At 34.0% G+C, this 27,163-nt stretch overlaps 1 protein-coding gene across 2 annotated transcripts in view; it reads right to left on the reverse strand.

Annotated features, from left to right (window-relative positions):
• The window catches only part of LOC148952479 (serine/threonine-protein kinase RIO3), a 149,504-nt gene that overhangs the window by 73,405 nt on the left and 48,936 nt on the right, over positions 1-27,163 (reverse strand). For both annotated transcript variants that reach the window (XM_089088969.1, XM_089088970.1), the window contains exons 9-10: positions 20,349-20,494; positions 12,978-13,148 (exon numbers count right to left, since the gene is read on the reverse strand). In XM_089088969.1, the coding sequence (XP_088945095.1) occupies positions 12,978-13,148; positions 20,349-20,494 (317 nt within the window). The remainder of the gene's footprint in view (positions 1-12,977; positions 13,149-20,348; positions 20,495-27,163) is intronic.

The raw sequence follows: 27,163 nt of genomic DNA on the forward strand, positions 1-27,163 counted from the left end.
GATTTGAGTTTCGCTTTAAAGTTTTGAAATATGACTCTGATTTTGAACATACCGATAGTGTTTTGTTTGTTTCTTTTTTTTTAAACCGGAGTTTGTGTAGTTTGTTTTTCATCCTTTCTTACCTTTTCTTTTCTTTTGGTGTGGTTTCTTTTCTTTCTTTCCTGAGCATAACTTTGATTATCAATGAACATATTATAGCTTGGCACTTAAAACCTTAGCAAACTTTCTCGTTACTCTGAATCAAAAAAAAAAAAAAAAAAAAAAAAAAAAATCCATGTCTGAAAGACAAAAATTTAGCGTCGTAAGATACCCAAGAAACTAGGAATTAGAGTTTTCAATTTGTAGAAAAGAATTGGAATTCAAAAGACGTCAAAAACGGGAATGAGACTTCTTGTTAAATTCGTGTTGCCGGTAAGTAATCAAACTCGTAATGAGTGTATTACTGTATTACAACTTTTCATTTTAATAAAGCACACGTTCATCTAAGGGACACTTACAATCAAATCACACATGTACTCAAGAAGCCTCAAAGCACCAAGAACATCAAAATAAAAGCACTTTTGCCCCTCTCAAAACCTTATTTTCTAAAACTTTTCTATTGGTTGGTTCATTTTGGTTGGATCCTCAAGTTCTTAGGGCAGTATCAAATTAACGTGAATGTTGTCACGTCGAACAATGAAAATAAACGCACAAAACTAATTAGTTAAACTTGACAACACTTTTCGGCCGTAAGAATTTAAATGCTATCAACCGATTGTTTCCCGAAGACAACTACATATTCAAAAGAAGGCTGCAACTTCCCAAGCTCTTTTGGTGCTGTCATAGGTTTATGGTTTGGTCTTTCTATGGTTGTTTACCCATATTTATTCATTTTTTAATTTACCGCCCGCTACTACCAAAAACTGCAGAACTTGTATATGGAAATCTTTTTGATTAAAACCTGAATTTCCAATTTTTTTACATTTTTGAAGATGTGTATGGTTGTTGAAGTTTCCCCACCATTTCAGACAATCAACCTTCCTTTTCACTGGAACTTCAAAGAAGATGTGAGAACCCACTCTAGTCACAATTACTTTGTCCTACTTCTTACCCTTCCATTCTCTTTAACTCCAAGAAATTTTCTTACAATTTTCCAAAAATTAGTGCATAGGAGAGAGGCAACTCGTACGTCTCCTTTCATAATAAAGCAAAAATAAATAAATTGCTCTTGAATAACTCTCACGGAGCACAGAGGAAGAACGAGAGAAAGAAAGGAAGGAAGAAGAAAGAAAGAGAGAAAAAACAAAAAATCAAGGGACACATTGACTCATGGAGACCGGGAAGTTTCCTTTTTCCGGAAACTTTTTTCTGAACAATATACACATTTGGTTTGTATGAGAAACAGTCAAATCTCTGCAATAGCTACATTAACGTAGTTAAGTAAATTAACAGAGCAATTAATATTGAATTATTAAACAAGTACACGATTTTTATTCTATACGCCTTTCAACTCTCTTTTGCCTTTTCCTCTTTTTTTCATTTTTTTAACTGTTAGTGTTTGAGTGAAAATGGAGGGTTTTTGCAGAAAATAAGCTAACAAGTGACAATTTCTTCCCATTCCATAGAAGATAAGGAACACTCGCAAAGAGACAAAAAACGTGAGTATCTCTAATCAACGACTATCTGAAATATTAGTATATATGTACATCCCGAAAAACTACGATTCCTGTAAAAGGTAAAAAATACTTTTGCTCTCCGGTGGAATTTGAAAGTTAGTTGAATACTTTTATACAGACTATTTTCATTTTGTTGTAATCGTTTTGTAGACTGGAACTAAAAGTTAAAAAGACTTCAAAAAACGGGACACTTTTTCATCAGGACTGCTTTTACAAACCTCTTTTAAATTTTGCTCTTATATTCCTTTTTTCAATAGCTATTACAGTCTGTTCTAGGAAATGGATAGTTTTCCAAGAAATCACCCTAAACCTAGAAAATTTTCTCTAGGAAAGTTTATCCAGTGGACATATTTACTCCATAGGGGATAAGGAAAAGTGACCAAGATAGACATAAAATGCAATGCTCCTGCAATGCAATGCAAGATAGACATAAAAATGCAAATGATCCAGTTGATATTATACGCGCCCAATTTTTTGTGAGGGGAGTAGTCTTGAATATATGGAGAAGAATCAAACAACCAAAGAAAAAGAAAGAGCGGAATAAGTTGAAATACTCATCCCAAGCTCATACTTCTACTTTTATTTGTTTGACACACCGTACGTCTATTTATTTGTTTGAAACGACAAGCTGTATGAAAAATGTAGTTTGATCCACATTTTTTCCACATCTTCTACAAGCTGCAATGAAAGGAATGTTAAGATGGCACGGCCAAGTCCAGCGGATGATAGATTACCAACACTCACGCTTTTTGCCATTCATCTAGAGCTAAACGACAAGCAGGTTATCCCAAAATTAGGGTGAAAACAGGTCAGGACAAAAGATTTAAAGAGAATAGAAACTTCGTAAGAGTGAAGCTTTGCCCAGATAAGGATAGAGGAGGGTGCATAGCTTTGTTGGCCTGCATCGGCTGGGTACCACAATAATGTGTTAAACGTAGCAGTCCCAGGCAATGACAATACTTTTTGGGAAAGTCTCTAGGGGAGCGTCCCACAAAGAACAAATAGAATAATGAAATCCTTCTAAAAATCGAAGAAGCTGGTACCACATAGCGACCATTATTAACAATATATATGTCAACAGGTGACTGATTTAAAAGGGCTGAGAGTTTTCCCTATAGAGGAAAGTCTTCCTACTAAAAGGAAAAGAAGCGTGTGTTAGAAACCTACAACAGAATTCGATTCACACAAAGAAGTTACATTTCATCGGGAAAAGAAATAAACATTTTTGAACAGGTACACAAACAAGACACTTTATTAACCCATCTCTGAATAAAAAAAAAAAAAAAAAAAAAAAAAAAAAAAAAAAAAAAAAAAAAAAACACTAAGAGAAGGGCCAAAAACATCTCAGGAAGCTATATTTGTTTTTGCTGCGTCTGTAGATCAATTATTCGAATAGCCTCGTTGTCGTATTTTCAATACAAAGCAGACTTGAATAATAAAACCATTCTAAAAATTGAAGAGCCTTCCTACGCAATGTGGCAATAAGTAACGTTACTCATCAACGCAAAGCTCATCACGTTTATATTTACCTCTAAAATTCGAATATACTCGTTCTGAAGCTTTTAATGCATAGCTGACTGAAATACTGAAATCCTTCGAAAAGATCTCGAAATCCTTCGAGAAGGAGCCTCACATCGCAGAGGCCATAAGAAAAGTCATTCAACGAAAAGCTCATCAAGTTTATATTTACCTTCCAAATTCGAATATACTCGTTGTGAAGCTTTTAATGCATAGCAGACGGAAATACTGAAATCCTTCAAAAAGTGAAGAGCCTCACATCGCAGAGGTCATAAGAAAAGTCATTCATCAACGAAATGCTCATCAAGTTTATATTTACCTCCCAAATTCGAATATACTCGTTGTCAAGCTTTTAATACGTAGGAGACTGAAATACTGAAATCCTTCGAAAAGATGAAGAACCTCAAATCGCAGAGGCCATAAGAAAAGTCATTCATCAACGAAAAGCTCATCAAGTTTTATATCAACCTCTCAAATTCAAGTATCCTTGGTATGAAGCTTTTAACGTATAGAATACTGAAATACTTAAATCCTTCAAAAATGAAGAGCCTCACATCGCAGAGTGGTAAGTGGTAAGTCCACGTGGAATGTTTCATATCTACCTCTCAAATTCAAGCATTCTTGGTATGAAGCTTTTAACGTATATAAGACTGAAATACTGAAATCCTTCTACAAGATGAAGAGCCTCATACAAAGGATACTTGAATTTGAGAGGTTGATATTAAACTTGATGAGCTTTTCGTTCATGAATGACTTTTCTTATGGCCTCATCAAGTTTTATATCAACCTCTCAAATTCAAGTATCCTTGGTATGAAGCTTTTAACGTATAGAATACTGAAATACTTAAATCCTTCAAAAATGAAGAGCCTCAAATCGCATATTGGTAAGTTTTAAGTCCATGTGGAAAGTTTTATATCTACCTCTCAAATTCAAGTATCCTTGGTATGAAGCTTTTAACGTATATAAGACTGAAATACTGAAATCCTTCTACAAGATGAAGAACCTCATACAAAGGATACTTGAATTTGAGAGGTTGATATAAAACTTGATGAGCTTTTCGTTGCTGAATGATTTTTCTTATGGCCTCATCAAGTTTTATATCAACCTCTCAAATTCAAGTATCATTGGTATGAAGCTTTTAACGCATAGAAGACTGAAATACCGAAATCCTTCTAAAAGATGAAGAGCCTCACATCGCAGAGGCCATAAGTAAAATCATTCATCAACAAAAGCTCATCAAGTTTTATATCAACTTCTCAAGCTCAAGCATCCTTGGTATGAAGGTTTTAACGTATAAAAGACACAAATACTGCAAATGAAAGAAAATGAGAAGCCTCACATCCAGAGGCCATAAGTAAAGTCATTCATCGAGGAGAAGCTCATCAAGTTTTAAATCAGCCTCTCAAATTCGAGTATCCTTGGTATGAAGCTTTTAACGCATAGAAGACTGAAATACCGAAATCCTTCTAAAAGATGAAGAGCCTCACATCGCAGAGACCATAAGTAAAATCATTTATCAACAAAAAGCTCATCAAGTTTTATATCAACTTCTCAAATTCAAGCATCCTTGGTATGAAGGTTTTAACGTATAAAAGACTCAAATACTGAAAATGAAAGAAAATGAGAAGCCTCACATCCAGAGGCCATAAGTAAAGTCATTCATCGAGGAGAAGCTCATCGAGTTTTAAATCAGCCTCTCAAATTCGAGTATCCTTGGTATGAAGCTTTTAACGCATAGAAGACTGAAATACCGAAATCCTTCTAAAAGATGAAGAGCCTCACATCGCAGAGGCCATAAGTAAAATCATTCATCAACAAAAAGCTCATCAAGTTTTATATCAACTTCTCAAATTCAAGCATCCTTGGTATGAAGGTTTTAACGTATAAAAGACTCAAATACTGAAAATGAAAGAAAATGAGAAGCCTCACATCCAGAGGCCATAAGTAAAGTCATTCATCAAGGAGAAGCTCATCGAGTTTTAAATCAGCCTCTCAAATTCGAGTATCCTTGGTATGAAGCTTTTAACGCATAGAAAACTAAAATACTGAAAACGTTCTAAAAGATTTCCATCAACGAAAAGCTCATCAAGTTTTGTATTTACCTCCCAAATTCGAATATACTCTATGTCAAGCTTTTAATACGTAGCAGACTGAAATACTGAAATACATCCAAAAGATGAAGAACCTCAAATCGCAGAGGCCATAAGAAAAGTCATTCATCAACGAAAAGCTCATCAAGTTTTATACAGGCTGAAAATCAGCTGCACCCCGTTAACTCATTGCATGACAATAGTCCCGTTTCAAAGCCAAATGGACTTCTGCCCGGTTACTGCAAAAAAGAACTTGTATTTTACAGCTTTTATGGATTAGCGGTCAGTAGCCTACTACCTAAACGATGTTGTAGATCCTCATTTACTTGTATGATCTACGTGACAGCCAATCTGCTTGTGTGTTTTTGTTGGAAAAAAATTTCCTATATTGTCTGAATAAATGTAATATAAAGTATGATGTAAATAAAACAGGTACAATGATTGTTTAGCAAAGCTACCACAGGGGTAGGATGGTAGTTTGGTCAAAAGACATAGAAAACACCTCGGCTTTGTGGCCTTAAAAAAGCTAATTGAATTTTAGAGCGTCACATCGCAGAGGCCAGAAGTAAAGTCATTCATCAACAAAACGCTCATCGAGTTTTATATCAACCACTCAAATTCGAGTATCGTTGGTATGAAGCTTTTAACGCATAGAAGACTAAAATAAAGAAAACGTTCTAAAAGATGAAGAGCCCCACATCACAAAAACGCCTTAAGTAAAGTAACTCATCAAAGCAAATCTCATAAATTTTTGTATCCGCCTCTAAATTCGAGTATCCTTGGTATGAAGCTTTTAACGCATAGAAAACTGAAATCCATCTAGAAGATGAAGAGCCTCACTTCGCAGAGGCCATAAGTAAAGTCATTCATCAACGAAACGCTCATCGACAAATGAAACTCAGAGAGGAAAGCAAATAACAAAATGAAAAATAAAATAAAAAAGGTGAAAAAACAAGGATTTTGTCAGCCAGTGGCGAACCATGAAGAAGAAGAAATAAGCAAATTTTTCGACTGGGACCTCCGCCGAGTCGTCCTCAGTGCTAAACAAAAAAGAAAGAAAAGAAAAAGAAACCATCGCAAATCGAACCTTTCGAAGTTTACTTGACAACGACAGAACACAAGCTAAATAAGAACCAGGTTGGAATCAATGAAAAAGAAATCTACCAAGATGATTGAGCAATAAGCCTCACATCGCAAAGACCATAAGTAAAGTCATTGACCATCGAAAAGCTAGTAAAATTTGGATCAACCACTCAAATTCGAGTATCCTTGATAGGAAGCTTTTAACACATAGAAGACAATACTGAAATCCTTCTAGAAGATAAAAAGCCTCACATCGCAAAGACCATAAGTAAAGTCACTCATTAGCGAAAAGCTCATCAAGTTTTATATTAACCTCTAAAATTCAAGTATCCTTGGTATGAAGCTTTTAACACACAGAAGACTAAAAAACTGAAATTGTTCTAGAAGATAAAGAGTCTCAAACCGCAGAGGCCATAAGTATAGTCATTCATCAACGAACAGCTCATCAAGTTTTATATCAACCTCCCAAATTCAAGTATCCTTGTTATGAAGCTTTTAACGCATAGAAGACTGAAATACCGAAATCCTTCTAGAAGATAAAAAGCCTCACATTGCAAAGACCATATCCTTGGTATGAAGCTTTTAACACACAGAAGACTAAAAAACTGAAATCCTTCTAGAAGATGAAGAGTCTCAAATTGCAGACGCCATAAGCAAAGTCATTCATCAACGAAAAGCTCATCATGTTTTATATCAACCTCCCAAATTCAAGTATCCTTGTTATGAAGCTTTTAATGCATAGAAGACTGAAATACTGAAATTTTTCTAGAAGATAAAAAGCCTCACATCGCAAAGACCATATCCTTGGTATGAAGCTTTTAACACATAGAAGACTAAAAAACTTAAATCCTTCCAGAAGATGAAGAGTCTCAAATTGCAGAGGCAATAAGCAAAGTCATTCATCAACAAAAAGCTCATCAAGTTTTATATCAACCTCCCAAATTCAAGTATCCTTATCCTGAAGCTTTTAACGCATAGAAGACTGAAATACTAAAATCCTTCTAGAAGATAAAAAGCCTCACGTCGCAAAGACCATGTCCTTGGTATGAATCTTTTAACACATAGAAGACTAAAAAACTGAAATCCTTCTAGACGATGAAGAGTCTCAAATTGCAGAGGCCATAAGTAAAGTCATTCATCAACGAAAAGCTCATCAAGTTTTGTATCAGCTTCTCATATTCGAATATCCTTGTTATGAAGCTTTAAACTCATAGACTGAAGTACTGGATTCCTTCTAAAAGATGAAGAGCCTTATATCGCAAAGAGGCAATAAGTAAAGTCACTAATCAATACAGAGCTCATGCAGTTTTATATCAATCTCTCAAATTTGAGTATCTTCGCTAAGAAGCTGTTAATATATATCACTGTGAAATACTGAAATCCTTCTAAAAGATAAAGAGCCTCACATCGCAAAAACGTCTTAAATAAAGTCACACATCAAAGCAAGACTCGTCAAGTTTTATACCCGCCTCTTAAATTCGAGTATCCTTGTTATGAAGCTTTTAACGCATAGAAGACTGAAATACTAAAATCCTTCTAAAAGATGAAGAGCCTCACGTCACAGGGCCGTAGGTAAAGTCACTCATCAACAAAAGCTCATCAAGTTTTATATCAACATCCTAAATTCGAATATCCCCGTTATAAGGCTTGTAACGCATAGCACACTGAAATCCTTCAAAAATATGAACAGTCTCACATCACAAAAAGACCATAAGTAAAATCAATCATCGTCGCAAAGGTCATGAAGTTTTACATCAACCTCCCAAATTCGAATATTTTCGTTGTCTGGGTTTTAATATGTAGCAGATAGGTATAACGAAACATTTTTAAAAGATGAAGAGCTAGATATCGCAAAGTGGCAAGAATTAACGTCACTTATCAACGCAAAATTCATCAAGTTGGTACCAGCCTTCCAAAATCGAGTATCCCCAATTTACAGCTTTTAATATGAACGAGACTAGAATAAAGAACCCTTTCTACAATTTAAAGAGCCTCGCATCGTAACGTGACCATAAATAGTCCTGAAGTGGCCAAAAGTACCACCCCTAATCAAAGCAAAGATGATCAAGTTTACTCGTAAATCAGCCTCCCAATTTCAGATATACTCATTAGGAAGTTGTTACTGCAAAAGAAACTGGAAAAATGAAATGGTGCAAAAGATTGAAGAACCTCACATCGTAAAGTGGTCATAAGTAACGTCGAAGAGGCCGAAGATAGACCCACTCATCAACTCAAAGCTTATCAAGTTTACATCAGCATCCCAAACTCGAATAATCTAGCTTTGAAGCTTTTGATACAAAAGAGACTAGAATAATGAAACGCTTCTAAAGGTTGAAGAGCCTCATATCGCAAACTGGCCTTAAGTAGCCCTTAAGCGAAAAAAGCCACCAATCATCAACGTAGAGCTCATCATATTTATATCAGCCTTCTAAAGTCGAATATACTCGGTTAAGGGCTTTTAATAGAAAAGAGACTAGAATGATGAAACGCTTCTACAACTTAAAAAGCCTCACGTCGTAAAGTGGCCATAAGTAACTGTTAAGTAGCCAAAAGTACCCCCACTAATCAACATAAAGCTGATCAATTTTATATTAGCCTCCAAGTTCGGATATCCTCATTTGGGAGTTTTTAATACAAAGGAGACTAGAATAATGAAACCATTCTGAAAACCAAAGACCCTCACACTGTAAAAGGTCATAAGTAACAATAAATATGTCAACCAGCAACTGATTTAACCGAGCTGAGGCATTTTCCCTTAGAGAAAAGTTGTAATGGTGCTGAATCTTCTCATATTTCGTTCTTGATAAAAACAGAAAATACAGATTGATCATTTCATTAGTGGTTACCCGTAAAATCCATTCAAGACGACTAATTAAAACAAACTATGCAGCATGTGTTGAAAAAAGAGAGAAAAAGAAGTGCGTTAAAAGGTTGACAGTGCAAAGTTTCTGATATTCTGGAAGGGATAATTAAGACAATTGACTCGATTGACTTGTACTTGATAAAGGGGATACGATAGCTTAGAATAATTTTACTACCCTTAGCAGCGACGGAGCGCCAGAAAGACAATTGGCCCACAACCGAATTTCTCAAGAGACTAGCCATCATCGAGAGCAGTTGAGAAAGTGTCGTTTGCTTGTGGAATTTCATTCAAAGACAGTGAAATCTAAGTTCTTTTTGTTGGCAACCTTGTGAAACTGCCAATGCGGCCTAACTGCTCAAATGATAATTCCTTTGAACTGAATTTTTGAGTTTTTCTAGCATGTATGCTAGAGCATTTTTAGGGACTGCCTTTTCCTGAACTTTAAAAAGAAAATTCTACTCCAGATTATCGAAAAAACAAAATTCATAATTTCTAACAATGCAAGTTTATATAAAACTGAATATTTCCATGTCCGGCCCAAAACGCGGTAACTTAAATGGTTTTTCTAAAATTTTCGTAAAATTAGGTGTCGTCTTTTACTTTTATGTTATCTATTTAGACCTCCTATCCAAGCTCTACAAGTTATGGCCAGACCACCCAAATAATTCTAAATAGTTTGGCCATAAAAACTAAAAGAATTTACAATGAACAAGATAGAGTGATCCATTAAGGTAGCACACCTCCTCAAACTGTTTGCTTTAAAGGTTAAAGAACTATTGGATGTAGTATAGTTGATTAAGAACAACTTTTTACAGATTTAATCTGTGTATATATCATTAATGTGTTTCCACGATGAAAGGGGTGCCTTATGACCGAAGGGGACCCTCACAAATCGGTGAGGTTAGTTTTGTGGTTTGGTTGTTAGTATAACTTGTTTTAATCAGCTATGTTTGGCTACCCAAAATTGAAAAATATAATTCAAAATTTCTATTTAGTGTAGTAATTGAAGATTTTTAAAGTTAAAATAAATCTAAGTGAAATGATTGTTCTGTCACCAAGTGGAGAGGGGGTAGGAGTATTTAAAAAAAGAAAAACAAAGAGAGGTTAAAGACCAAAAAACGAGACATTCCAAGAGACGCAGGATGAAGGATGACAGATTGCCAAAGACTTTCCTTTTTGGCCAACCGTCTAGGGCTAAACGAATAGCATGTAGTCCACGGTTGGGTGGGATGATATCATAAAGACAGATTTAGGGGAAACAGGAACTTCCTGGAAGGGTATAAAGAATTAGGCTTTGAATAGACTAGGATGGAGAAGGAACGTGGACAGCTATGTTGGCCTCAAGCGGCTTGGTGCGTGATCATATTGAACCAATGGTCCTAGAATATCAGGAGAAGGTTTATTAAAATAGAAATGGAAAGTTATGGTGCCCTTTTTAAGTAACAAAAATTATCCCACAGCAAAGTGGCGTTTTCTGCCATTTTGTGGCAAAAACGACGATTTAGGCCCATAAAATGCCAACAAGCCAGATTTAATTAACGAATAACTATTAAATATTAGCTTTGAATACAGCTTTCAATTTATAAACCTTTTAAGTTTCAGACGTAGTAATGCCGCTTGATGGTACTTTCATTCCTAAAATAGCAAGTAGTTTATAGATGCACATACAAAATAAACTGCAAATACATACATGCAAATACATACAAAATAGACTGCAAATACATACAAAATAGACTGCAAAATAGAATGCAAATACATACAAAATAGACTGCAAATACATACATTTATTTCAAAACTTCATTTAGCTAAGTTGATTCACTTGATGCTTGACAAAAATATGCATGGTGGTGCATAATTGCGCATCAACCGTTACGAAAGACGGGCGGTGGGATTTTGTGTAGATTGGGACTGTGTCTGAAGCCCCAAAAATTTATTTTATGCCCAAATTTCTTAACTTATGATAAATATAGAAGAAGGCTGGGTGGGTGGGGGGGGGGGGGATAGAAATTAAACTCTAAGCTCCCTTGATTCCCGAGAATGTTTTTGACTAAACCTGTAATACAGGTGCTATGGGGTGATCAATCTTGTTCTGTGTAACATAAAAGATTACATTCACATGCCTAATGGCACAAAAGGTAGAGAGGTGGGAGGAGAGAGGAGCATATGAGTGCCATCAGGAAATTTCAGAGGGGGAGAAGTGGCATTGGGAATATTTCTTAATTTTCTATTTAGGTATATAATCTAATGTCTTCATGTTTCCCAGGAAGGATTGCTCCCCTGCTGGCGTCTCCGGAGAACATCCGTATAAAAGATTTTTTTTCGAAGAAATCACCTTGGAAACCATTTAAACAATGATCCTAAGATTACCTCCTCAGGCACCTTCCTCCTCATGCAACCGCGCCTCCACATGCATATTTTGGGGGTGTATTTGCAAGGGGTGATTATCATTCTGGCCTGGATTGTTTACGAATTTCAGATTTAGAAACCAAAACTTTAAAAAACGAAGTTTTGATAACAATATATACAAAGACAGAACCCCTTACAATATCCTGATTTTAAATATGCAAAATGTATTAACTTTTAAGTTGCTCACAATTGCTATTAGCACATGAAAAATTTGCATAATTTTAGAACCAAGAATTAAACTCCCCCAAAAAGAGAGTACAATATTGTATACTATAAAAACTAACAGAAATTAAACTAAAAAGAATTTTTTTTTTTTAAATGAAAGTTCTGAGCGACATTAAAACTTAAAATAAACAGAAATTATTACATATATGGGGAGGGAGACAATTGAGGACTACCTACTCCTTAACCCGCCCCCCCCCCAAAAAAAAAAAAATCTTTGTTGAAAATCTTGTGTTGATGTAGAAAAAAAAAATCTTTACGCTGAAGTTTTACTTTTTAACTCACTTCTTTGAAACCAAATTGTCAAAAACAAGGGGCATTGAATTGGAAGTATCTCCAAAACACCATAATACTTTAGCGTAAATAGCGGTGGAGGGGGGGGGGTGAGCATGGGGCAGCCTCCCCCATATAAGGAGTAATTTCTGCTCATTGTAATTTTTAATGTCGCTCAGTACTGTTATTTTAAAAAAATTAATCTAATGACCAAGTAAAATCCAAGAATTCATCCTTTAGAGTGGTACGTCCCAACTTCCTTCATACCACAGTTCCCTAAGTTTGGAAATAAGTTATTTCCTCTTCCTCAGTATTTGATTATTTTATTATTCACTTATAGAATAATTATAATTATTATTTCATAATTTTATTATAATTATTTAGCTATAATTAAATTATTTACTTATACATTATTTAGTTATAATTATTTGTTATAATTTTATTATAATTATTTTATAATTTTATTCTATGAATAATTATTTATACTTATGTTATTCACTTATAATTATTATATTATTCACTTATAATAATTATTTTAATTATTCACTTATAGACTTTCAATATTTAACTATGGCATTTCACTTAAAATCTTATGTTCATTTACCCAAAACAGAAAACAATTCATACATTTTCTTAAATGCTATTTTAATATTATTTCGGTTGTTCTTATATTTTTTAAATTAAAATTACCATAAGCTAATTCGTACCTGGAAGAGGCTTATCGTCCACAATTTTACTAAAAAAAAAGTCCATCCATGGCTAATCGGGTGTAATCGCCACTCTTTATGCTAGCTGTGTTAGTGATACGTCTACACGGTTTCTGCATGGCTTAAAATGTTTAAAATATAGTATATACATGTACTTACATTAGTGATATTGAGACAATCCCTGTATAAAAACTCCAAGGCATGAGGATGGGTTAGATCAACTGACTGACTGACATCAATGAAATAGCACTGATTCTGGTGCCATAATATGTTATATTCGGATAAATCACCATGAACCAGACGCGCTTCTTTATAAAGCCGTGTCATCATCTAAAACAGATAACTATGTCAAAAATGGCCTCAATTAATGAATAATTAACTTTTTAGGTTAGTAGTGGCCGTAACTAAAACACAAAGTCTGAATTAGTTCTATAGCAATCATCTCGCCATGGCAAAAAGCAAAAACCGAAAGTTTTGGCAAAGCAGCGGCCGAAGGCCGTTGGCAAACCTCAAAAAACAGAAAAATGAAGCGAATTTTTAAAACACGATGTGTAAAGGTCTGTTTTATTAAAAAAAAATATATACAGTTTACTTTGTTCCCCATTTTCTACATTCTATTACGGGATGTTGTAACTTTAGTTAACTAGACAGGAAAAGGCAAACTTTTCTTGTTTTATTAAGAAATGATTTCTTCTCTGTCACTGTCCGAACAAGATAAGGAATTCTTTTTCGAGTTAACATGACATGATAAACAAAGCAGGCCTTAAATTGGTCCCTGCACTGCAGATTATATTGCCATGGCAAAAGAAACGAAGCAATTTTTTTAGCAAAGAAGCGGGTCAAAGGACTTTGAAAAAAAAATAATAGAGAAATAAAAAGAACGTTCTAAACAGGATATGAAAATTTATCCTTTAAAAAACAAGAAAAATAATTTTTAGCAAATAAGCGGGTCAGAGGCCCCTGAAAACACACAATAAAAAGTAAAAACAGTGGCGGTTCTGGCCTTCCTTGCGCCCGGGGCAAAACCTCGATTAGCCCCACCCCCCCCCCCCGTCTTCCAAAATATTCAGGCTAAATCTTAACAATGTCTTCATTCATTAACAAAATTTCCATTTATTTAAACCTGAATTTTCTTACTTTAGCCTCTGCAAAGACTAAACGACCGCTCATTACTGAGCACTCACATTGCTATCTAATAGTATTTGATAGGCCACTCTTACGCTTGCAAAGACCCCTTCTTCACCATATTGCATAATTAATGCTAGCACACCACTCTATAGGTTTCTTTAAGCAAATATGTTCGTGTTGAATTATTTCTATCATATCTTGGAGTTTGTGGAACAACTGAATGGGATCTAAATCGTTGCAATATTTTTCATCAAGTTTGAGGTAATATGCTTTAACATCGTCAACAATCGTTCCATCTTGAAATAACTCTTCTGCATTGAGCAAAACCCAAAATTTGTTTTCAATTCTGAAAGTCTTTTGAAACGGTGATTGATTTCTACAATTATTTGATAAAGACTGACACCTACAGCTTTTCTACGCTGGTCTATTGGACCTGACCTACATGCTGGAATGGTGATTATGTGGTGGAAATGGTGATTATAATGGTGGAAAATTTCGGATTTAGTTTGCTTATACTTAATACCAAGCGTAACTTGGCAGTGTTTACTCTACTTTATTTTAATAAAAATAAAATTTCAGAAGTTTCAAAATGACTATAACCACAATTTATTATAAACTTTGAGCCCCTAAAATTCCTACGCCCAGGGCAAGTGCCCCCTGCCCCCCCTAAAAACATCTCTAGGGAAGGATATATAAAGCATGATGTCTAAATTCATCCCTACACTAGCGGTTATATTACCGCTAGTGAAACTATTTCTTTTTTTTTTTTAGCAAAGAAGTAAGTCAAAGGCAACAGAAAAGCACAGAAAAAGAGAAAAACTACAAAAGTATTAGAAGACTATACCCGTATTCGTCCCTACAGTAATGATTATATTGCCATGACGAAAAAAAACTTTTAGCAAAGAAACGGGTCAAAAGCTTTAGACAAACACCTGACAAGAGAAAAACACCGCAAACATTTTGCCGGTATTAAAACAAGACGTCTTGAGCTCATCTTTCCACAGTAATTTTTTATGGCTCTGTGTAAACTCAGTTTTACATAAATTCAGTCTTACGAATGTGCTTTGCTGTAATTTTAAATTAAAAAAGAAATTAAATCGAAATTAGTTTATAGTACAGACCATAAATAGATCCTCAATAGACTTAAATCATCATAGTTAAATTCGCAAAACTAAATTCAGTTTTGCGTTTGTACCTTTGCGTAAATTCAGTTTTGACCCGTAATTTTATGCAATTTCATTTACTTATTTATTTTTCCAAATGTGGCTCCTGCTCATTTGATGTACTACTGACATTAAGATGATTCCATGTAGATCGCTTGTGATATAGTTTTAAAAACAAGAATCATCTCTCCCATAGTCTTATTCTTATCCTAAATTCGTCCCACATACGTTAAAAGGGCACTGTTTCACCACCATTTTAAATCTTTCCAAAGAAAGATTGTTCGGGCAGATAAGTCGGTATGAAGTCATATCAATAAAATTATTGATACCTGGGGTTAGACAAACACTTTTATATATATATATATATATATAAAGTGGAGCATCCTCTATTATGAATTTGCTACCTATAAGGCAATCAGAGTGCCATATTCCTCTTTGGCACTTTGTTTGTGATACATTGTTTGCTAACTGTCTTCGTGTCAAGCTTTTCCGTCTTAGAAATATTGATAAGTCTATTCAAAGTTTTTCACATAAATTTCATAGTGTAGCCTACTTAGAAATGATCCCAGAAAAGAAAAAACTTTCTGTGTTTTTGTTGTTCTTTTATTAATACGTCTTTTACACTTAAAAGAGCAGCCTAAAGAGCAAAGTTTGCTATTGTAATAAAAAGATTTCCTTTTTTTATTTTGATAATTACTTTCTACGTCTCAAAAATTTTCTTTACCGTTTCTCAAGTCTAACATTTTCTTTTCGTTACGTTTTTACTTTCTACGTTTTAATTACATTCTACGTTTCCGGTCAAAGTACAATTTCTAACATGAAATCTAAAAGCTATCAGTATTGAACCAGACAATGCCTGGAGAAAACAGTATGATAAAAAAAATAACAAAAACACAACAAAAGCGAATGTATTACAAACTAAATATATAGTGAGAACAAAATAGTCTTGGGCAAATTAGGTCCTATAATAAAATCGAAAGAAGTAGGGAGGGATCATTCTTTACTTATCCTTCTAAACAAGCAAAGCCCATGGCCGTCTCAAGTACAAAGGAGGTATAAGCGCTTTTCATTATTTTGAGAAAACGAAGCTTAAAGTTTACACCACTTTAAAAGCGAAAAAGGTAAAATGCGAAATGCAAAAGTCAGGCTTTCAAGTGCTTCAGCTACGGTTTTCATTATTTCTGTCATTATGCTTAATTTTTTTCCCCTTAAAAAACCACATGAAGTCATAAGATATGTACTTAAGTCCTATGTCACTGCCAGTAATTACCAGTTTTGGACCTTATTTTCAATATCAATTAATTTAAACTGTCCTCTTCTATATAAAAGTGTCAATAAGCCCGAAAGAGACCTTCAGTTTATATGCACCCTTTTAGATTCAGGGCGCAAGGGTGCCAATGGAGGAGGGGGGGATTGCCCACCAATATTTTTTAAGATGCACTTTGCGGTAATATCATTAAAAAAAACAATCCTCCTAGGATTTGATATACCATTCTGTTGCATCTGTATTAACAATAAAGTCCTTACCCCCCCTCCCTAAGTTTTTGTAAATAAGCCCCACTGTCAGAGGTGCGTCAATTTTCCCGTAGTGCTTTTTCATGCAAATACATGGCAGCAGAGCACAAAGTACCTGTTGTAGGATAGTTTACTCATAATGACATGGAATCAAATACAACATTATTTCGCAAAGAATTGAGTTTGTCAAAGAGAGATACAAACATTAAAATAGATCTCATTAGGAGTGTTTGCAAAATTTAACGTCAGGGTCCGAACGTTTCAGTTTTACTATTGGTTCACATTTCAGCAGTATTGGCTTGCCAAAGCAATTTTTTCCCGGTCAAACTTTGTCAAACGATCTATTGAGTTAGAAATTGAATTCCGGGCAACCAAACAATTTTTCCGACATTTTCTTTTTTTTTAACTAAAGCCATGTACATTCTGTTTAGATTTTTCAAAACAACAGAAACGGCTAGGGAGCAGGTGATAGCAATTAAGTTTGCTTAAATATCGTTTATGGCAGACATTTTCCCCTGTGAGCCTTAAGTTAGGGTCTCTTACCTCCCGCATGATTATCGGAAAAAAATTCTAATTTTACGAGAGAGCAGAAAACTGTAAACGTTTCCTTTTTATAGAGGTTACGTCATTTCAGTTCCTACACGTAACCTTGTGATATTTTATTTACTGATTTATTTGTCAAGATGTGATTTGTATTGATTTCATTCTAGTTGACTTAACCCTGAAATTCGGTGCAAATCGCTTGTGTTAAAGTCTTAGAAGATAAAATAATATCTTATCCTACTATAATCATCCAACACAAAAAAGAACACTTTTAGGCCGCCATTACCGGAGACAAATCCTAATTTTAAAGAGGGTCAAAACAGTGTGTTGGTATTCCTTTTATCGCAGTTTACAAGCACCCTTCGTGGTATTATTATAGCGAGGACGCGTCTGGAAGCTCTATGTTGTGTGTTGCCTACAGTACAGCCTGAATTAAAGCCAACCAATGTATTTTAAATCTAATTTGAATAAAGTATTTGTTCAAAGTTAGAAAATCTTTCCAGCCTTGTAATTAGGCAAGGATTCAAAATATGGTGTTGAAATAAAGTTAGTACATTTTGTTTCTAAATACTAAAAACATTTTGAAAATATTTCAATCTAAAAAGTTGCATAAAATTAGAATTCTAACAGGTCACTAAAAATGATACTCATAGCATGAATATCATTTTAGATCGCTGGTTTACCAATTTTACTGTTCCATAGTTTGTAATTTGACTCTAATTGAAATTACCAATAATTATCATTAAAATAAAATGAAAATGTATTAATGGATATATTTTTTATTTATTTTTAACTATTAACTACACCGACCTTCAATTTAATTAAAATTGAATTAAAAAACAAAATTGTAATATATATTAATAAGTTAATATATTTGTTATTTTTTATTCGCAAAGTCATTTCGTATGGAAGGAGTTGTCACAGAGACGTGAACAAAAAAAAACTTTTTATACAGATACTAATAAAAGTCCAAATATTTTGGCTTCACATCTGGAAGCCTTTATTAACGAAAAGAAAAGAGAGAGAAAAGAAACGAGATTAAATAAGTTAACAATTGCTAAAAATATTCAGGTTTTTACCACTCTTTGTATAAAGTTTTTCAACGTTCGCCATCTTATGTAAATGTTTTACGTGTTATTATATTTTCATTTCGTTTTAATTAAAGTTGGAAAGACAGCATTGTCTAAGAAATAGATATTAGGGTTTAAAATATTTGACCCTGCTTTATGTTGCAGGTTAACACCCTGTTTTAGAAGAGAGCAAATCAATGTGTTGATATTTCTTATATTGAGGTTACTAACACACCGTATGGCGTATACCGCTGTTATAAAGATTGATAGCGTCTGGAGAACCACTGTGTTGTATATGTTGCTTACACTACAGCCCAAATGGAAGCAAGGGAATGTGTTTTTAAATAAATGTTCAAAGTTAGGACAAAACTTACTAAAATCTTTCTACCCCGGTAGGTCGGCAAACAGCATAGGTATGAAGGTGAAAATATCTTCTTGTATTTTGTTTCGACTTTTAAAATAATTTGAATTATTTGAAATTGTCAAATATTGGAAAAGTTGCAAAAACATTTAAATTCTAACCAGTTGTTGAAGAGGATATTTATACCACTAGGATTTTGTGTTGCAGGTTAAAAGATTTTGATGTTTCACAGTTTGTAATTAAAACAAAATGAAAGCATCATAACATGCAAAACTTTAATTGAGAAAGAGAACGTCAAAAACAGAATTTTCTTATAGATGAAGATTTATTAAATCTTTAAAAGAAGATTGTCTAAGGACAGTCTTAGCTACTCGTTTGACTGACCGAACATGAAACCATACTCACCCTGTAAGAAAAATATGGTTCAAGGCCACTTTCTAGGAACATAATGACGTAAAGGTTAAAATAATTTTTTAATTAAATTAAAGGGTTCATTAATTTTGATGTTTAACAGTCTATAACTAGACCCTGATTGACATTATTAGGACTTTTAATTAAAACAACAAGAAAACATAATATCAGACAAAACATTTAATACAGAGAGAACGTCGATTTTTTTTACAATTACTAATAAAAGCAGAGGAAGATTTATTAAATCTTTTAAAGAAAATTGTCCAAGGATAATCTTAGCTATTATGCTGTATAGCTATTACAATCATGCTGTAAGAAAAATATGGTTCAAGTACACTTTCCAGAAGCATAATTAAAGTAAGATTAAAACTATTAGGTCATGCAATTGAAGGATCACAAATCGGTATTGATTGTAATTTTTGGCCATCTATCTGGGGGAAAACGAATGGGGTGGGAAGACGTTCCCACCCTCAAATGGGGTGGGAAGACGTCATTTGCAAGGATTTAAATAAAATCACTACTTCACGGGAGTGAGTATAGAGTGAAGCTTTCAATAAGATTTGCGCGGAGTTGTGTTGGCGTTAAGGGGCTTGTTGCTGCAATTAGTTGTTATTAGTAGTAATAGCCCTAATAAAAGCTCAAATATTTCGGCTTCAAATCTGGAACACTTCACCGACAAAGTCAAGCCTAGCCTCATATAGCATAATATATAGCGCAAAAACAACAATAAGCTCGACTTATAATGAGTTGAATATATTCAGCTACTACGATTATAATTATAATAAATCAAAATAAATAATAATAACACCTAAACTTTTAGTTAAAACAATAACAAATGTACTAAATAGTCAGGCTATATATAAAACACCTAATGCTTCAGCTTCACGTTTGGAGCCTTTGCCAACGTCAAAAAAGACTAAACAGCTAAAACATAGAAGAAAATCGCAGAATAAAAACAAATCTAATTTCCTCGGTTCCTTTCATTTTACCCGTTTTAGTTTTTTTGAATACCGCTTTTTTCATTTATTTATGTTATTTTCTTGTATGTTTTAGTAATTCCACTTTAGAGTCTTCTTTTTCCTTGATAGACTTGCCGACGTGAAGCCAAAATATTAGGGCTTTTATTAGTGGATATGTTTTTTTATTGTCTTAATCACAAGTTTCACCCATTATTCCTATATATTTTCATCTCGCTTTAATTCCGAATGGTAGAGAGACCCCGGAATTCTTTGCTAATAGGACTGTTTATGGTTCTTAAATATCCTGAAAAATTAGTACTCAATACTAAGGGATATAGATGACTTGGAAAAAATGCATTTAAAATGAAATGCTGATTTACTTCTGAAGTTTGTTTGTACGCCAATAAGCTTTCTTCTTCTTTAAGTATGGATTCTTTGATCTTTTTTGCTGGTTTTTCATCTTCACCGATGAGGGACATCACCAATATATGTTTCTTTAAGTAAACAACATCTGGACATGCAATCCCTGTTGAAGAAAAAGAAATACTTTAATCTGAATAAATACTTTGATCTGAAAAAATTGGCAACAATCAAACTATGCACCAATATTGACACTAAGGAAATAAAACAAAGCTCATTAGTCAGAGAAAGGAGGAAAGAAATCTTTAGGGAGGGAGGAAATCTAGAATACTATTTCTGGAGAACAGCCCAAAGACGGTTTTTGGGGAAAGACAGAGGACAGTTGCCCTGGGCGCAGACATTTTAGGGGCGCAAAATTTCAAGGAAATAATCTAACAGTTATAATCATTTTGTAATTTTTGAAGTTTTACTGATAAAGTAGAAGGCGCAGTTCATAAATGAAAAATAATTAATAAGTTATTAATCAATAAATAAATAAAAATAAAATGAAAAAAACAAATAATAATATTTAAAATAATAAAATTAAAAAAACTAATAGTAATTATATAATTAAATAATTAAATGGTCAATTAAACAATAATTAAAAATAAATTATCAAATAATTAATAAATTGACAAATTTTTTGTTAATAAATGAAATTTTGTTAAAATTTGGCCTGAAGATTTTGTGGGAGACGGGATAGGGCACTAATCAAGATTTTGTACCGGGTGCAAGAGAGGCCAGACCCGCCACTGGGAGGGCCCAAAGCTTAAAAAATAGCACTTCTTAAGGTTTCAGCATTAACAACGCCCCAAAAACACTACGCTGAATTTCAGGATTTCACCATATTTATTTAACTTATAATATATATATATATATATATATATATATATATATATATATATATATATATATATATATATATATATATATATATATATATATATATATATATATATATATATATAATATATATATATATATATATATAAAATATATATATATATATATATATATATATATATATATATATATATATATATATATATATATATATATATATATATATATATATATATATTTGTCCCGCATCAAAATTTATCGTTGGAAAAATTTACTAAAGTGTGCGTCAAGTTATTTACTTCCTCGAAATTAATAGGAAACAGTTAGAATCTCATCTCTTTCAGGAAACTTCCAGGGCAAATTTCTAATTCCAAATTTAGATTCTCATTTGAAAATAAATTTGAATTAAACATCGGGATGGACAAGGATCTAATATTTTGGATAGCATTTACTGGTAAATTAATTTTAGTCGGAAACTGCCAAGGCAAGAAGCCGAATTAACTTGCATGAAATAAGGTAGAAATAAATAGGTTTACGTTAAATAAGTTAAAAGGGTGCAGTTACTTCAACCAACATTTTTTTGCGACAATCATAATGGAGCAGAAGCATGCACCGCAATACACTTATACATTATATTTTGATAAAACAAAATAAATACTTAATACTTTAGCGTCGGTCCTCATAAGACTGACATAAGGCACATACTGAGGGGGGGAGGGATTAAGATTTTTTTTTTTTTTTTTTTTTAGCTGATTATTAGAATAAGAAGTATAATAAATCCTGGAAAATTTAGGATTTTGGGGGAGGATTTGACACCTTGCGCTACGTACGCTCCCTCTTTCGGCCGGCATAAAACATCATAAGACGACTATTGTACATTCTTCTTTTTTTATTATGATTATCATGTTGATTTCTAACTAAATCCTCAAACACTGTACAGACTATAGAAACTCAACTGTCCTGACTAATAAAAAAAATGGAGGATTAGCATCTATGTTTAGATGAATTCAGCTAAAAACAGCATCACTGACATTTTTTATCAGTTTTTAGTTTTAACTTACAAAAGTGATGGAAGTAAATAGATCATAATCAGTAGCAAAAAGAGCAATAAAAAGTGAAGTACAGAAGTTCCATTTAAAACGTTTAACTATTTGCATGCTCTGACCTGAGCCCATCCAATCAGACTTTCAAATATTTTGTGATTTGCGGTTTGACGTGAGTCACAAATTCAATATTTTTTATTTATGATAGTTCTTCTTAAATAAAGAAAAAATAATCATCAAACGTATTACTAAAACACGGCTTTCCCAATTTCTTGTTTTTGTTTAAGCAAGAGGATGATTCAGCTCCGTCTCTAAATGGAACCCTTACTCCCATTGACGTCAACCTCATTCCTGGATAGTTCCCCCTAAAAAAAATGCAAATGGGCCTAAGATATTCTCTCAACTCAACGCTCTTTCAAGCTCACAAAGGTACTGCGCGTCCCTGTTATCCACCAACTGAATAGCAGCTAGTTTGCAAACGTTATAGAAAATTGCTAATAAAGCCAAATATAACATAAAGCTATGAAGACTAGAAGTTTAAGCCAATATATCTGAAGTATAAGTGCCATAGTTTCATAGTGCAACATAATGTCATAGTGCCATAGTGCAACCATCAGTTTTACTGTAATGCTATCGGTGCACTTTTAACTCGTCTGAGTGCCACTTCACTATTTGTAACAATACTGTTTAGACCTTATTCTTCTACATTTCTAATTTAGATGGCTAAGACACGTTCTACGGACGAAGGATGACAGAAAGTCAAAACTCGTCATTTTTGGCCAAGCCTCTGATGCAAAACGAAAAGCAGGCCTCGAATAGTGTGGGACGAGGTCGTAAGGAAGGATTTGAGGGAAATTCAAATTTCTTTGGGGGTGGAAAGACGGAGGCTTTGAATGAATTGGAATGAAGGAGGGACGTGCGCAACAGTGTTAGCCTTAGTCGGCTTGATGCTGCAATGATTTGCTAGTAGCACTAGCATTTCTAATTGATACTTCTTAATTCAACTACCAATAGCTGTGCTTCTTGTGGCATTAGCAGTTTCTCCTATCCAAAGACTTTAGAATGCAAAAGACACAAAATAACACTATTTTAAGTGATCTCCATGCGCCTTTATTTGGGACTAAAGCACATCATATGTACAAGCCATAGAAGATGGAGTCTTAGAAGGTCATAACACAATCTCAATGCGCCAAGAATGTATATTCTGCATACGGAGATCTAAGTCCCCTCGAGTTTGCAAATGTAAATTTACCTACACTTGAAGTCCAGTAATATCGCTAAAGTTTATTATTCTCTTCCCAATTTCCATTTTTTTCCTTCAAGAACAGAAAGTATTGTCCCGAGTGGAACAGCTGCATTCTTACATGTATTCAACTGACAATATCGGACAGGAAAACTCTTCTGTACCGCTTAGAAACGAAAAACAAATATTAGAGAAAGAAACAAATACAATCTTTAGGAAGTTATTATTATTTCAGTACTATTCCTAATATAGACACTGTATCTAAACACTTCCGGGAATTTGAAATCTAAATCTCTAGAAACTTCCCTAAAAAAAATAATTATGGCAACTGAGCCCATGGGATGTTGATCAGGCCATTTAAGTGGATTTTCCTTTCTACATACGACTGCGAATAAATACATTTATGCTGAGTCAACAAGAATATCTAAATAATTCCGGGAATTTAAAGTCTAAATCTCTAGAAACTTCCCCAAAAGTAACGCAATGCGAATTTGCTTTTTGGACATACATCTCTTTAATAGGAAACAGATTTAACTACAGAAGGGAACCATGACGAATTTCTAAATTCTTTGATTACGCACAATGTCTCTTCCCAAACGTCAAAATGCAGCCAATTATAAAGGAGAGATAATGATCGTCAAAGAAATGAAGGAGGTCCCGAGTAGGCATAGAGAATATTACCGTAGTTTATTGTAAAATGACATCTATTGGAACATCTCGATCTGTTAATTCAGCGCCCCACTAGCGGCTAAAAAAACGAAGAGCAGAAAAAAAGGAGACACCTAACTGGTTCCTATGCGAAAGTGATTTTCCTTTTTCCTCAAGATGGGGGACCGTAATTATTCTAAATTGGGGTGTTTCGGCTATTGTGATTGCAAAGGTGCTATTTTCATTCGGATCCAACACCATTTTTGTGAGGATGGCCATTTTTCGAAATATCCATACACTTGTTTTCACAACAAATTTGTACCATTAAGATTTATCGAAATAAAAGTCATCATTCCTGAAAAATTTTCAAATGGCGATTCTTCCTTACTTTTTAAACCGCATTTTAAAAATTTGTGGTTCCTATGGGCTAGAGTTTGTTCTTTACAAGGTTACGGCAGATGTCGCAACCACGATATACACTTCAGTTTAATTCAGTTAATTTAATTGCAATAAAATACATACAATCAATCCAAGTGGCCTCCCGGAGAAAGACAAAATGCAAATATGTGTATTTTGCGAGTGTATTTTAATATGCGAATGTATTACTAATGAATATACAAAGTGTACAGTTTTATGAGCTTATTGGCAGGTCGGATGTTTTGTTTGAAAGTTGTTTCAAACGGCCATTTCACCTGTGCTTCACTCTTAGGCTCAAATCTGGTTAAATCCATATTGCAATTAACAAAAGTCCAATTAACAAAGTCCAATTAGCAAAAATTAAAATTGATTCAAGTTGAATGTTGTAACTCTACTGCAGTTGTTGCAAGCATGGCTTGTGCGCAGGGGAGGATCCAGGATTTTTTTAGGGGGAGGGGGGGCGCAAAATAGGTTGATCCGATAAAAAAAATTAGGGGGGGGGGCACAAAATGAGTTGATCCAATAAACTGGCGTTAGGAGCAAGTTTAATTAACGCAAAATTGAGTTAATTAAGTAAATTACACTACTTTAGACTACGCTACGGGGGGCGCGCGCCCCCTCCCCTGGACCCACCACTGCTTGTGCGTTAATCTTCGCGGAATTGGAGCACCGAAACATCCTATTCATTTTTTTGATTGGTGCAACCACCAACTTATTTTTAGCTAAACAATATTCGTACATAATAACATTCATACCGTGAACACACCTAAAATATAAATTTAGAGAACCTTAAACAAAATGTGGTAATTGTCAATTAGCTGGTACACACGCAAGATAGATGCTAAAGGTACTATTCAAACGGGTATCAGTCGATAGAGAATTGGATCGTAAAGCGTGGTTTGTCATTGTGTTTACATTATTTAAACTATATTTGGGGGGTGGGGGTGAGAAGGCACCTAGGTTAGGTTACATATTTAATGTATGCTATGCTTTACCCCCACACCCCCCTAATGTGCAAATATATGGCCCAAATTTGTTTCTAAACTATTATATTTTCATCATATTTTGTTTTATTTCATTAGCATTATACAAACTTGACTTCTCGCGTGTGTACCAGCTAATTGACAAGTACCCAAAATACAGTGTCCCAAAAATTGTTTAACCACAACTGAAAGACTGGATTTATTATCTAGGAGTGTCCGCACGTGTTAATGTTGTATTCGCTATGAGGGGCACAACCAATCTTTAAAAAGGAAACAAATTTACAAATTATATTCGGAGATCAGATTAAAGAGAAATGAAATATCGTTTTCTTAGGCACCCTATTTCTCAAGGGAAAAAAAAATTCAAATGCGCAAGGAAACCATAATAAATTTCTATTTTCTTTCGTCACGCACGACGTATTTTACAATTGTCGCATTCTCACCACTACAATGAAAAAGATAATGATCGTCATACAAATCAAGAGGAATCAATCTTAGCATGCAGAGATAGAATATTACCACTGTCTACGCCAGATTGGCATCCATCAGCTCAAGACAATTATTAATTAAGACAAGAGAACCTATTAAAAAAATCCTTTGGCAATGGTCCAATAAGCCAATCATGGTTTAGAAGGGAGCGTCAATACCTGGTAAACAGATCTGTTAAAACACTAAGATTCACGGGGGGGGGGGGGGGCATCAAGTGTATAATTGTTCAAATAAAATTATTCACAAGACCAAAATTCATGTTTTTCATAGTTTCTCGAAAAAGATTATCCTACTCATATCAGGATTTAAGAAGGGTTGACACCAACACTTACCCCGCCACTGATTAAAGAGAAATGAACCATGCAAAGTTTCCCCCCCCCCCATTGCAAGAAGGCTTTTTACAATGCGAGAAAAAGAAACAGCCGCACAGTCTCAAGGGCCTCGTTGTTACCATAGTCTTCGAAAAAAATTCTTCCTAGCTTAGAATCTCAGCTATTCCGTGATATACACACTTCTTTCCAATTCCTATTTACTAACAAGATGTTAGGACTAGCCTACATTTTACTCATCCAATCACTGAATTTTTCCCCAGTTTACTACCAATTAACCACTGTGTTTCCTTCTGCTGCAGTAATCGGAAAAGTTACATTTTCAAGAGCTCTTATAAAAATACATATTTTTTGCTCATTTTCTGCTGATTTTTAACACACGTTCTTCATTTTCAAAATTTGCGGGCGCATGTAAAAAAAAACAAGATTGAAAATTGAAGATCTTCTTCATTAAAAATTGATTCACGGATTTCCTACATTTTTTTTTTAAGATGTATATGGTTGTATAACTTGTCACTTAACAAATTTAAAGAATTAGTTTTCATTTTGGTGTCCCTGGTAATTTAATTAAATTAAACCATCAAATACCACATATGCGACAAGATGAACAATTTTTAGACTTCGGTCTAATAATCTTTATTTTTCTTGAGCAGGATCATGACGGAATCGTTTTTTTTCTCTTTATGGCTGATCGTATCAATCTGGCGATCATGGAGAACTGAGAACTGTTTTAATAAGAACCCATTATACCAATTCATTCTCCTCATTCCAGATTAACTTTATTATTCCTCATAAGAAATG

This window comes from Artemia sp. Qi Xiang Cuo, chromosome 5, assembly GCF_049724085.1.
Source record: "Artemia sp. Qi Xiang Cuo chromosome 5, ASM4972408v1, whole genome shotgun sequence".
NCBI lineage: Eukaryota > Metazoa > Arthropoda > Branchiopoda > Anostraca > Artemiidae > Artemia > Artemia sp. Qi Xiang Cuo.